Source organism: Rattus rattus, chromosome 9, assembly GCF_011064425.1.
Source record: "Rattus rattus isolate New Zealand chromosome 9, Rrattus_CSIRO_v1, whole genome shotgun sequence".
Lineage (NCBI taxonomy): Eukaryota > Metazoa > Chordata > Mammalia > Rodentia > Muridae > Rattus > Rattus rattus.
In genome coordinates this window covers 86698433-86713154 of record NC_046162.1, presented here as the reverse complement: position 1 = coordinate 86713154, position 14722 = coordinate 86698433, and the positions used below count along the sequence as shown (strand labels likewise).

Genomic DNA, 14722 nt, shown 5'->3' with positions numbered 1-14722 from the left:
TGACAAAGCCGGAGGAACCGTTTTAGGACTGTAGAGTATTGTCTTTCTTCTCATGGAGCGCCCTGTCAAGTCCTTTTCTTTTCTTCACTTACAAATGGGAAAAATCTGAAGACCTTTGAATTAGTCATTGTCTTGAGATAGAGCTCGTCTAGTAGATAAAACTCTTAAAATTTGTCTGTCTCCTTTTTAAAAAGACATTTTGAAACAAAGAAAATTCACTGACCAAGAGTAGTTATGCTCTTGTTAAAACAAAAGCTTCCAGACTTTATTGTCTTTTAAAAATAAAAGTCTGCTTGCTCTTTGTTACATTTCAGATCATTTTTAGCCTGAGCCTCCTATATCCAGAATGGTAAAGGGGCATTGTAACTTAAGTTCATTTTCATTTAACGAAATGCTTGATTCCAGAAAGTCTGCACCCATTTCTATCATGACTCAGTTTGTATTTAATTAGTTAACATACAGCACACACATTCCGAGGTAAAATTAGCTTTACATTTTTAAATATCCTAAGTTATCTTTGGAAAGCAAAGTGTTTCAGGTTTTTTCATGTATAGTTTAATTTTGGAGTCACTTAACACTCCAAATGTGTAAAAGATTTTAAAGTTAACACCTCTTACAGGTGCATATGTGATTGATATACACACACACTCACTCACTCATTCACGGAAGAAAAAAAGCAGCCACTTGAATAAAGTAACTGTGTGTGGCCGGTTTTCCGCTTCCTCTACAGTCCTTGACTTTAAACTTAAAATGTTTTACTTCCTCCTCTTAGTGGTCATTAGAAATCACTTTTGCCTGCAGAATATATAATACATGATGACAATTTCTAAAATGGCATTCCTAAATGGCATTAATCTAATCAAATGTATGATTAATAGTGGGACCAGTCCTAGAAAATTTCAAAGAATTTTATGTTTTAGGTGCAAATTTTTTCTTTATAAAAAAAAAAAAAAGGGAAGAATCCTGGGTATAGAAAAATGAAGTGCATGTCTCAGTTTGGTTTATAGTATTTTAATGTCACTGGTCTAGTCAGCTGCGCTGGTGCATGCCTGCAGTCCAGCTCTGAGGAGATGGAGGCAGGAAGATGGGGAATTCGAAGACCTTGAGATCCTGTGTTAGGGAAAAGAACAAAGACAATAAACTCGTGTGCACTCCAACAGGTACCAAATATACAGGAGACAAAGTGGTTCAATGGTTATTTGCAGGGTATTTGGTGTTACATTTATTAGATACTTCCTTGGGGTGAAAAACTGTATACTCGGGAATACTTCGGTTTGGGGAAAGCGATGCTAAGAGCTAACGTTATCTGTAAGAAAGTTAACAAAGTAGCAGAGTATAATTGGAGAAAAACAGAAGCCAACACTCTCTAAGCTTTCAGTGGGAAAAAAGAAATTACCAGCTGGAACTGATTCTGAGGCCTGCCTTCTGCCTTAGATACTTTCTTTTAGCTACTTAGTTTCCTAAAAGGTTAGCCAAAGGCAGCCACATGCAAACAGCCGCTTTTGCCGGATACACTGAATGGACTATCCTAGAGTAAATGCTTGAGACTTATAAACAATAATATTTGCCTTTAACCAAATAAAGCAACAGAGTTGAAAACAATCGGGATGAATCTTTAGTGACCCCACTTATAGTCCTGTGTAATGACTACACATGTAAACGTATAAAGTACTGTTTGAGGATGTTATTTTGTGATAGTGTCTTTTATTAATTTAGCTCAGGCTAGAGTTGAACAGATAGCCTAGGGCAGCCTCAAATTTGTGATCTGACTACCTCAGTCTCACTGTTGCGGGGTTTGTGTACTCCAGCACACTGATCATTATTCGTGATGCTCTAATACTACAGTTCCCAACCTGTGGATCTGGACCACTCTTAGGGGGTCACACATCAGCTATTTACATTATGGTTCATAGCAGTAGCAAAATTTCAGTTATGACGTAGCAATGAAATAATTTTATGGTTGGGGGTCACCCCTACACAAAGAACTATATTAAAGGGTCCCAGCATTAGGAAGGCTGAGAACCACTGCCATAAGCAGGTCAGAAGATTCAAGACACACCAGGGTGCTCAGATGGTTCACAAAGTAACCTTAGCGCTCTGCTTCCACGCCCTGCTCTTACAAGCTCTATGACTACTTCTTTGTCTCTCCATTCTCTGCTATTTCTTGCCTATCTTGGCATGCTTTTTAAATGTAAGTATTTGTGAACTCCACATAAATGTGTAATAGTGAAGTTGATTTTCAGCTGTACCAGGGGGGGAGGAGAAGGAGTTGAAATTGTCATAAGGGGATTGGGGCAGTGGTGGCTTGCAAATGCTATAGGAGGAACACATCCTCAGTGCCGGATGGTCTGCTATTGGATGGAGAGAAGAGTTTCATGTGATAAAAAGGAAAGGGAAAGTATGCTCAATCCCAAAAGGCCATGAGGGGAAACCAGGAGAGCTCTGACCCACGGAGGGATCGTACTGTTCTCAGCCCAGGCGTGCATTTTCTGACAGGATCTACACTGAATCTGTATTATATGTATCAGAAACCAGAGCCCGAGGCTGAGGAGATCCATTGAGAAGACTGTATTTAGGAGTCCAGGCATGAGACATTAAAGCATGTTGCAAATGTAGGTTAGTACTAAAAGGCTTGTGACAAGCAGAGTTCCGGGCCTGAGACTTGGCAGCATTTCAGTTAGCATTTGTCCCTTCAAGTCAAATTCTTGGAAGCTCACTTAGTTCGCACCCACCCCATCCCGACCTTCCCTCAAGCTTAGCTGTCTTATCAGCATCTTAGCTGCTTGTCCAGCCAATCTAAGAATTAGTTGTCAGGGCATGGGTGGGGGGTGGGGCATGCTGCCAAGCACATGGCCTCCTATAGTACAAGGACTCCTTATAGTACAAGGAGAGAACTGACTCCCCCAAGTTGTCCTCCCAGAACTGCCTTTAACTCCAGCTCCAGGGCATATGATGCCCTCTTCTGGCCTCCTTGACTGTCCACACACAGAAACACAAATGAAAAGAAAAACATGTTAGTGCTGGTTATCTAAATGTTTCATACTAAAACCACAGGGGTCACTAAGCAACTTTGGGTTGCTAAATTTTTACTAGAATATGTCGTATCTATCAGTACGGTTGCTTTGTTCTTATGTGTGCTTAGTTTCTCAAGTTTAAAATCTATGACAGGTATTTTTAAATCATATTTTAGATTTATTAGTCTGAGTGGGTTTTGACTACATGTGTGTATCACACATATGCCTGATGTCCTCAGGAGAGGGTGACAGATAGCCTGGAAACAGAGGCAGGGGTGGCTATAAGCCACCATGCGGATGCTGAGAACTGGACTCCAGGTCCTTTACAAGAGCAGCTTACTAACCGTCCCCCCGGCCCTGTAATACAGCTTACATTTTGTCTCTGTGGTTGCCTTAATTTGGGACCTTGACTCATGTTGGGTTCTGTGTCCTCACTTGACAGGGGAAAGAGCAGACAGATAGGATAGTAAGGGGACTACAACTGGCTAAAAAAGAATAGAACTCACTCCAAGTTTTACCAAGCCACTCCACCATACTGGTGACCTGAATCTTCAAGGCAGGTTTGGCAAGCTTATCAGTCGTGGTGTGTAAGTGGTGCCTTCTAAAACAGATGATCACCAGCGCTGTCCTTGAATGCAGAACATTTTATCGGGTGGACGGCATGGTGGCATACATCTATAGTCCTGCTATCAGGAGATAAAACTGGAGGATGGATTGAGCCTAGAAGTTTTGTCTTAGATAGACAAACCAGTTAACGCATAACTCAACTGTTATTGCCTCTTGTATACCATTAAGAAAAGGGCTGGGGTTGGGATTTAGCTCAGTGGTAGAGTGCTTGCCTAGCAAGCGCAAGGCCCCAAGGTTGGTCCCCAGCTCCGAAAAAAAAAAAAAAAAAAAAAAAAAAAAAGAAAAGGGGCTGACTCTTTAGGCCTGCTTGTCAGCCACAGGATTCACCAGTGAGCAGCTCCTCCACACAAAAGCCAGATGGATGTCCAATTAGAATGCTAAATCATTTTGTCATTAAAGAGAACAAAACAAAACACTAAAACTCTGTAGAACCGAGGAATCTAAAGTTGCTATTTTAGGCTTTTTCCTGTGAGTGGGAGGATGAGTATAGTTTTATTGTTGTTGTTGTTGTTTTGTTGCGTTTTGTTTTGTTTAAAGCAAGAGTTCTAGAATTTGACATTCAGTTCCTGGTGCCCATGAACCTACTCTAAAACCTCTCAAGAGCATCTTTGAATCTGAAATTGGGAGACTTTCCCAGCCAGGAGGTTTCCTTTCTTGGGTTGGAGAGCTGGCTCAGTGGTTAAGAGGACTGGCTGTTCTTGCTGGGGTCTTGGGGTTTGATTCTTAGACCCACATGTTGGTTTATAAGCAGTTATAAGTGCCACAGGATCTCACACCCTCTTTTGACCTTCATGGGTACTGCATGCTTATGGTGTGTAGCTGTACATGCAGCCAAACACCCCACACATAATCTGAAAAAGAAAAGCCTTCCTCCCTTTCTTGATTCGTCCCCTTTCTGGTGTCTGCGAAAGGGCTAGTTCCTCAAACCAGATCCCTCTGACTTGTTAGTCCTGTTCCCTCAAAACCCAGTTTTTCCCTGTCGATAAGGATGCCATGTTTATCTTCTCTTGGCCACTTGAAACCACCCACTGGTAGACCATCATCCTCAAGGTGGTGGCTTTTTTCCTCATCATCTTCTGACAATCATTTCTGTAGTGGTAGACATTGGCAGCTACTTTCTTGAACTCAGTCCTGAGTTCTGAGCTGCTCCTGCCTCTCAGTGGCCATTCTCCCGTTGGTTTCCAGGGTGAGACTCTCCAAAGTTGCCTGTGGTGTTCTCTTGCTACATGCTCTAACTTCCTTGCTTATATTAAGCATTCCATGGTTGGTTTGTTGTTTTGTTTTTTTTAAAGTTTTATTTATGTATGTGAGTACACTGTTACCATCTTCAGACACACCAGAAGAGGGCATCTGCTCTCATTACAGATGGTTGTGAGCCACCATGTGGTTGCTGGGAATTGAACTCAGGACCTCTGGAAGTGCAGCCAGTGCTCTTTTTTTTTTTTTTTTTAATCTTTATTAACTTAAGTATTTCTTATTTACATTTCAATTGTTATTCCCTTCCGGTTTCCAAATAACATCCCCTAGCCCCCTCCACTCCCCTTCTATATGGGTGTTCCCCTCCCTATCCTCCCCCCATTACCGCCCTCCCCCCAACAATCACGTTCACTGGGGCTTCAGTCTTGGCAGGACCAAGGGCTTCCCCTTCCACTGGTGCTCTTACTAGGCTATTCATTGCTACCTAAGTGAGGTTGGAGCCCAGGGTCAGTCCATGTATAGTCTTTGGGTAGTGGCTTAGTAGAAGCTCTGGTTGCTTGGCATTGTTGTTCGTATGGGGTCTCAAGCCCCTTCAAGCTCTTCCAGTCCTTTCTCTGATTCCTTCAATGGGGGTCCCGTTCTCGCAGCCAGTGCTCTTAACCGCTGAGCCATCTCTCCAGCCCTGGTTTGTTGTTTTTAACCTTAATTTAAAAGATCTGGAGCACTGGATTTTTCCAGGTCTTTCTCTCAGATTTGAATTTTTTTTCCTTCCTTCCTTCCTTCCTTCCTTCCTTCCTTCCTTCCTTCCTTCCTTCCTTTCCACAGGGTCTTTCTATATAGCCCTCGCTGTCCTGGAACTCACTATGTAGACCAGGCTGCTTTGAGATCTCACAGGGATACACCCACCTCTGCTTTTGAGCACTGGGACTGTAGATGTGTTCTATCATGCCCAACTTGAGTAACATTTATAATTGCCTGTTGGGTTGTTCAAGGTCTTGTCTCCAGCAACTTTTTCCCATGCCCATTAAGAAGTTGTGCACTGGCTCCTACAGCCAGCACAGAACATCCCAGTCCTTGCAATTGTCCCAGTCAGCATTCTCTATGATCTCTGCGTTCCCACTGTTCCCCACCCTACTGGCAGCTACTGGGTTCTCTCCAGTCTTCCCTTTTCATATCTTCTGCCCACTTCCTTCCCATCCCTCCTGACTTGTTTGTCACTCTTTTTAAATCTCATTAAGAACATTGTGGTATTTTCTTGGCCAGTTCTTCTTACTCCAAGTCTTCCCATATGCTGCCATTAAAGTTATCTCCCAAAGCATGCTTTATGACATACTGTTCTTCTCAAAATGTCTGATGGCAGAGGTGTCACAGCCAAGCCACAGTGGCATACCACTTCACATCCATTTGTGTGTGTGTGTGTGTATAACATTATATGTAGATTAAATTATAAATATGTATAATATGTTATATATGTTATGTTTTAGTTTTAGATAAACCTAATTTTAAAGTCATATAATATAATATAATATATATAAAATATATAATTATATATGTGTGTTTTATATATAATATATACACATACATAAATGTATGTACATATACATACATATATAAATATGGGACTGGCAGATGGTTCTGTGCTTGAGAGCACTGGCAGTACTTCCAGAGGTGCTAGGTTTGATTCTCAGGACCCATGTAATGGCTCACAATCATCTGTAACTCTAATTTTCTAGAGGATCCAACTCCTTCTTTCCTTTGTGGGCACCAGGTGTACATTTAGGGCACAGACATACGTGCAGGCAGGAGACCTATACATCATACAAGCAGGCAGGAGACCTATACATCACACACACACAAAGGTGGTGTGGGATGTGAAAGTCCTGTGCATTGCTGGTAAGGATGTGGATTGGTGAAGTCACCATGAAAAACAGTCTGGCAGTTTCTCAAAAGTACACATAGAATTACCATATGACCTATGCAGTCTCCCTCACAGGTATATATAAAAGAACTGGGATTAGTCACTCGCACACCAGTGGCCTTGGCAGTGTCGTTCCTATCAGCTAAAGGGCAGAAGGAACCCAAGTGTCCATGTAGAGATGGGAGGATAAACAGTACACTACGCACAGTCGATCAGAGTTGTTTGGGGCACTGAGATGTTAATACCTGCGACAGTGAACCTTGAGCAAGTTTGCCTGAGTGAAATAATCCAGATACAGCCTGGGTCTGTTTGATATGTAGACTTGGAATAGACAAATTCAGGAATGACAAAAAGTAGAGTACCGGAGCTGGGGTGTGGTGGCTTACCTTAATGGCATCAGAGGTTCTGTGTGGGCTGAGGAGAAGGTTCTGAACATGGGTAGTGAGTGGTGGTAATGGTTTCAGCACTGTGAATATCCTCAATATCACTGCATGAGACGCTTGAAATTATTCAAATGGTAACATTTTCAATCATACACACACACACACACACACACACATACCAACTTCTGACATAGAATATTCAAAAAGAGTAAACATTTTAAAGACTGTGGCTGAGAGTGATGGCTCAGGCTTCTAGTTCTAGCATAGGAGACAGAGGCAGAGGTACTCAAGGCAACCCTGACTACATAGTTCCAGGCTAGCCTATAGAATGAGACTCTATTTAAATAGACTGTATACATTTTATATGTGTGTGATGAGGTCTCACTGTAGCCTTGGCTTGCCTCTGAACTCACAGAGATCCACCTGCCTCTGCCTCTCAATTGCTGGGAGCGAAAGCATGAACCATCGATAGATAGATAGATAGATAGATAGATAGATAGATAGATAGATAGATAGATAGATAGATAGATAGATAGATCGGTCCTTCCCAAGGTCTTGCACATGCTCTACTAGTATCCTGTTGCATGTAATATTCTATCACTGAACCTGGCAATCTGGTTGTTTTTAAATCATATATGTAATCACAGTCATTTTGATTAATGTCCTACATCTCTAGTTTCAGAACTTTTGCCAACTGAATATTGTACATCCTTCTTCTTTTTTCTTTAATAAGCTCAAAAGCACCTCTACAAATCCTCCCAAGAGATAACCTAAAAATTAATTGTTCTCTTCTGAGCTCTTAGTATTTGGGCCTTGCTTAAGCAGTTGGTTCATTGTGGTGCAATGATTTGCCTGCACCTGCGTATTCAAGATGGTCAGCTGCTTCAGTCGTCTGTGTAGTACATGGTCGTTAACTGTTTCCTGAACGGACAGGAATTCTCCATCATTTCATGGATGGAGGAATTGGAGTTCCAGGAGATCACAAGGTGACAGAGGCAGGACTTAGTGTCAGGGCCTTCTGTTTTCTATCTCACCCACCTTTAAAAGTTCCCTTCTCATTAGCATTCTAATACATTAGATAGTAAGGAAATTTAATCTTTATTAAATTTCTAATTCTGGGGCTAGAGAGATAGCTCAGTAGTTAAGAACATTTGTTGTTCTTGCAAAGGACCTGGATTTAGTTCCCAGCACCCACATGGCAACTCACAAGCATTTGATACTCTAGTTCTAAGGGATCCAATGCCTCTTCTGGCCTCCATTGGCACCAGGCATGATGCAGTGCACAAGCAAACGTGCAGGCAAACACAGATGTACATTTTTAATATATTAATAAGTCATCGCTGTACTACTGAACTGATGCCAGGCTCCGCCTGATTCTTTCATTTGTGTAAGAGTCAGACTTTGTTTGAAGTCTCACACTGATGTATTTGTATTCTGCTTTCAGCTTCATGTTTCCTGTCGCAGGTGGCATGAGACCCCCTCAAGGTATGTGAAAGCTACATTTCTTTGTCAGTAATGGGATGGCACCCAGGGCTGGGCTCATACGTGCTAGGCAAGCACTCCACCCATAAGCCACATCCTCAGCCTCCAAATTGAGGTTGATTTCCACTGTTTCCTAACTTAGAATTAAATGGGTAAAAGTAAAAAATAAGTTATATTGCTACCCAATAAAGTAAAATTCCCTATAAGTTTTAACTCTGTATGTTACTTTCTCTTAAAATTTCCTTTAAAGCCGGGCTGTGGCACCCACCTTTAATCCCAGCACTTGGGAGGCAGAGGCATGCAGAGCTCAGTAAGTTGGAGGCCAGCCTGATCTACAAAACAAGTTCCAGGACAGCCAGGACTACATAGAGAACCCTGCCTTGAAAAGCAAAACAATAGCAACAACAATCGTAATAATAGAGAATTCTTTTCTTAAATGTTTAGTTTGGAGAGTGAAAGGATCATTCTTCATGTCTCCCAAACTTACTCATCTGCAATATTAGTAAGTTATTATTTAACCTCAGAGATGAAGAAAAATTTCAGGGCAAGAATATTAAGAACAAGTGATAACATTGTAACAAGCTGCAATTCTCTTATCTTCTTCCACCTTCTCTGTGCCATAGGGTAAGAGCTGTGTCTTGTCCTCTCCAGTGTGTCCACACCCTGCTTGCATGTATGATAGATTCTATGTAGATACTGGTTGAATGAATAAATGAGTCTCTTTAGTGTTTCATGCATGTTTCTTTCTGTATGGTCTTATTATTAATAATGATGTACAAAAAGGAGATCTCATATTCTGATTTAAAAGTAGCTAAGTCTTAAGCCAGTGGTAATACACACCTTTAATCCCAGGACTGGGGAAGCAGAGGCAGGCAGATTTTTATGTTTGAGGCTGGTCTGCAGGCCAGGCTACATTGTAAGACCCTATCTCAAGAAAGAACAATATTTGTGTCTCAGCCAGCTATGGTGGCATATGCCTATAATCCTAGCATTTGGGAGGCTGAGGCAGGGTTGTAAGTTTGAGCCAGCCTGGACTACATAGCAAGACCCTATCTCAATAGAGATGGATGGATGGATGGATGGATGGATGGATGGATGGATGGATGGATGGATGGATGATAGAATAAAAAAGAGTTGAGTCTCAGTTTTATCCCTGGAAATCTCTCTATTGGGTAAACCCCATCTCTTGGTTATAGGACTGGAGTTCACTGGTACCAATTTTAGCCATACCTTATTGATGGCTGGAGTTGGGAGATAAAATTTTGGTCCATTCTGCTATAAACAAAAATGGAGGGAGGAATTTACTGACATTTGTCTTGATCCTTTCTTCAGTTCTATTTCCTTCTGCTCTACTCCCCTCGGCCTCTAGATGCCTTTGAAAAGTGGTCCTTCTCACAAAACTAGTGCTGATTGGCTATGTAGACTCAGTGGGGAAACAGAAACTCCTGGGTCCCCAGCAGAGATGAGAGATAGGGCACTCCACGCAGGTAGAAGTAGTTCACGCTGACTTTGTCTCCATCGCTGGGAGAGGTTGAGTTTCAGGCCAACTTTCCAAGGGTCAGTTGTATTCTTTTCACGGCGTGCATGTGTGTGTGCGCTTCCTAAGGCAGCTGTGCTCAGATGTCCCGGATTTCCATCAAATGCTCTAAGGTATCCTGTACTTACAAAACTGTGTTTCCCGTCATGTGTAGTTCATTGCTTTGCATTTTTTAACACTTTGATGTAAAAGTCCACATATGGAACACAGAAAATGAACGAGAAAAAGATCCAAGGTTTGTCTGATACTTTTAATTCTAAATGAAAATTTTAAAGACATTTTGTGTGTGTGTGTGTGTGTGTGTGTGTGTGTCTGTGTCTGTGTCTGTGTCTGTGTATGTGTCTGTGTCTGAGTGTATATTTGTGTTTGACATGAAAGTTGGATTCCATGAAGGTCAGAAGAATTGTCATATCATAGGAACTGGTGGTTTTAAGTCACCATGTGGGTGCTGGGAATTGAACCTAGGTCCTCTATCTAGAGCAGCAAGTGCTCTTAACCATCATTTTGGAGGATTTTATTGTTATTGTTGTTTTTAGTGATTTTTCTTTTTACAAATGTATATAGTTTGTGTCTGTGTCAGTGCCGCGGTAGGTGAGTGCATAGAGGTAAGAATGAGAGTTGAGTGTGAGTGCATAGAGGTAAGAATGAGAGTTGAGTGTAAGTTGGTTCTCTCCTTCCACCATGAAGATTCTGGGTATTGAACTTAGGTTGTCAGGTTTGGCAGCAAGCCCCTTACCCGCTGAGCCACCTCACTAACTCTTGTTTTGTTTTTAAGATGTGTCCCAGGCTTTTCTGGAACTCACTATGAAGTTGAAGATGACCTTGAACCCCTGATCCTGCTGCCTCTACTTCCATCACGCTGGGATCACAGGCTTGTGCCACCTTGTCCAACACGAGGGTTTTTAAAAATGTATTTTAGAGTGGACTTTTCATCATTTGAAGACTTGAAGCACAAATCATTTCTAAAAACATTTACAGCAGCAGTATTGCCCTCAGTAGTGTGTGTACTTGATCAAGAGACAAGGAGAGAAAACTTACTTTTGACTTTGTAAACTTTCATGCTTTAAATGTTACACCAAATACCTAAGTTACCCATTCAAAAGTAGAATGACCATTAGAATATAAAGATGAGAGAGAAACAGACTGCGTTGAACCTGTTCTGGTCACCAATGAGACCACAGTCTCTGCCTTTGTTGTCCTTCGAGATTCTCTTTTTTGGATGTCTGTGTTGCTGGCTCCCTCCCTCCCTCCCTCCCTCCCTCCCTCCCTCCCTCCCTCCTTCCCTTCCTTCCTTCCTTCCTTTGGGTCCTTGTGCTCGTGCTGCCCTGCTCACAAAAACACGCCACGAAAGAGCGAGTGCTGTGTCCTCCTCGAGCTCCTGTCTTCCCATTATTCTGCTTCGTGTCTTGCCCCAGCTCTTACCATAACTTGACCTTAAGGGTTTGGTTTTTTGTTTTTATTGTTTGTTGTCTCCAACTACAGCATGATTTCCATAGTGTGGGGCTCTGGGTCTGTTCACTGCTGTGCTCTTCGGATGCTGGCTGCCATGGAGTAGACCCTCGAGAATCTGAACAAAGCACTGAATGGGTCATTGAGTAGCCTGCCTCTGCCAGCTGTTACCTCTCAATGCAAATGTTTGTGCTTCTGAAATTAGGGAGTAAGAAACAGGAGAGCTTGAAAACAAGAGAGATATACTGTTCTTTCCCTTTACTGTGTAGTAATGCTTGTTGTTTGAAATAGCCTCTGACCTCTGACCTCCTGTCCTGACCTACCTAATGCTGGGATTACAGGTTGTTTCCACCATGACAGCTTCTCTACTACTTTCAATTGAATATTTTGTGAAAGGAAGGAAGAGAGGGAGGGAGGGAGGGAGGAAAAAAGAAAGGACAGACAGATGGACAGACAATGGGCTGGGCCTGATGGTATATACTCTTAACCCAGCACTCAAAGGCAGACAGGCAGATCTCTGTGATTTGAGATCAGCCTAATCTATACAGTGAGACCCTGTCTAAAAGTAAGCCAGGAAGCAAAACTCCTTGTTACCTGCAGCATTGTGTTATTGTCCACACTTGAGAACCACACAATCACGTTTTTACAGTGTTCTGTGGTGTAAAGTAAGCTGGCGATTTTTATATTGGGCTGCATTCATGCTTATCCTCAGATCAGCTGCATGCAGCCCACAGGATGCACATGCCTGACAGAGTCAATGAGATGCAGGGTGTGACAAAAGGCAAAATTCAAACACAACTGTGTCTAAGCTACGTTCTCACTCATGTCGTGCATAAGGTATAAGGGGCTGTCCCCCTATACTATAGGAACCCCCAAGAGCTCTTCGTTCTTCTCTGCCCTTGGGAATATTTCAGTGGAGAGATTTAGGAGATGCTGATGTACATGAGACATCCCCATGGTTTTCCTGTCCTCAGATTACATACGCTTCGCACGGCAGTGGCTGTTCGTGTAAGGATGGGGAGGAAGAATAGCATTACTTTGACATAATAAGCATTAAACAGTTTTACAGATGAGAAACGAAGGTGCAGAACAAAGTGAAGAAAACCAGGAATGGTGGTGTACACCTGTAATCCCAGCTCTCAGGAAGTTAGAGGCCAGCCTGGCTACATAATGAGTTCTAGATAGGGGGAAGGAGAGGGTCCCAGAGACACACACAGACATACAGGGTGAGGGAGCAAGCAGATTACCCAACAGAGAGAGTAACCCACGCGTTTGGCTCCCAGAGTTTATGGTCTTAAGTGTTATCATCTGCTGTCCTATAGTAGGCAGTCCCAACACTTTACAAAATAAGCACTGTGCTATGCTGCTGTGTGCCTGCGAGCCAGGAATTCAGTGTGGCTTCGCTGGTGGTTCTGGCTCAGAGCATCGTACGAGGGGCAGTAAAGCTGTCGGGCAGAACTGCGGACATTGGAAGTCTTACGGAGTGCAAAGATCCGCTGTTCCTAGGATGCAGCAGTGCTTTCCCCCAGCACAGGTTCCAAGGAAGCAGGAGAAGCTAACAACCAGCCCTGGGAGCCAAGGCGTAGAGGCACACGTGTAATTGTTCAGCCCAAGAGGAGATGGCACAAGCTTACGAATACCAGCGGGCAGAATCAGTAGGGCCCATGGTGAAGACTAAGAACCATACTTAGGCCATGCAGTTCATTTCCTATCCACATCCAAGCTCTGCAGAACCAATATTACTTTCATTTGACAGAGGAAATCCTATAGCTTGCCCAGGATCATATAGCTAAGTAGATGATGGAATTTTTACTCACTTCTGTCTTATCAGGACCTTGTGCTCTTTCCATTGTAATACACAGCTTTTCAGTTGAGTCCTCTGGCTGTTCCGGTTTCAAGGAAACATACGTTAGAACATGTTGACTTCAATAAAGCCTTGGTGTTTTCCAACAGGCCTGATTCCAATGCAGCAGCAAGGATTTCCTATGGTCTCTGTCATGCAGCCCAATATGCAAGGCATGATGGGAATGAATTACAGCTCTCAGATGTCCCAGGGACCCATTGCAATGCAGGTACTTCCTTCCTAGTTGATTGTTCATAAAGTTATTGCTTATTTCTGGGCACCTGCATGTCAAGAGCTCTGCCTTGATGTTGTCTGTAGCAATAGTTTGCATTTTAACTTTTTTTTTTTTTTTTTTTTTTTTTTTTTTTTTTTTTTTTTTTTTTTTTTTTTTTTTTTTTTTTTTCCGGACTGGGGACCGAACCCAGGGCCTTGCGCATAGGCAAGCGCTCTACCACTGAGCTAAATCCCCAACCCCTGCATTTTAACTTCAAAGGATTCCCTTTGTCTTGACTTCCGAAGTAGATTGAATGCTACATACAGTTCAAACTCAAAGGCTCACATATGCTAGGGAACTGTCTTCGTTACTTTTCTATTGCTGTGGTAAGACACCATGATGAAGGCAACTTATAAAAGAAAGAGTTTCTAGGTGCTTGCAATTTCAGAGGGCAATTCCATGACCATTGCAGTGGGGAATATGGCAGCAGGGAGCTGTGCAGGCCGGTGGGCACTGGAGCAGAGGTCACATCCTATCTACAAGTGGGAGGCAAAGAAAAAGAACCGCCCAGGAATGGGGCTGGATTTTGAAGCATCGAAGCCTGCCCCATGACACACCTCCTCCAACAAGGCCACCCCTCCTAACCCTTTCCAGATAGTTTCACCCACTGTGGACCAGGCATTCAAATCTATGAGCCTATGGGGGCCATTCTCATTCAGACCACCACAGTGACTACTGTAAAAAGAATAAATGTGAGTTATTGGAATTAGCAGAATAGTGGTAGAGCTATGTGTTCTTTTTTTCTGGAAATATTTTTTTATGATCTAAGAAATAAAAGCTGAAGTACAAAAATCTTGATAGGGGGGGTTGGGGATTTAGCTCAGTGGTAGAGCGCTTGCCTAGCAAGCGCAAGGCCCTGGGTTCGGTCCCCAGCTCCGAAAAAAAGAAAAAAGAAAAAAAAAAATCTTGATAGGGAACTCAAAATTATAAAAAGTGACACAGAAGGTTTAAGCAATTTCAGAAAAAAAAATGGCCGTTATTGTTACTCTAGATCTAAA

At 42.6% G+C, this 14722-nt stretch overlaps 1 protein-coding gene across 1 annotated transcript in view; it reads left to right on the top strand.

Moving 5' to 3' along the window:
- Synrg (synergin gamma) overlaps window positions 1–14722 on the top strand; it is a 78591-nt gene that overhangs the window by 1615 nt on the left and 62254 nt on the right. Inside the window, exons 2-3 of the mRNA XM_032913932.1 lie at window positions 8584–8624; window positions 13561–13679. Coding sequence (XP_032769823.1) covers window positions 8584–8624; window positions 13561–13679 — 160 coding nt within the window. The remainder of the gene's footprint in view (window positions 1–8583; window positions 8625–13560; window positions 13680–14722) is intronic.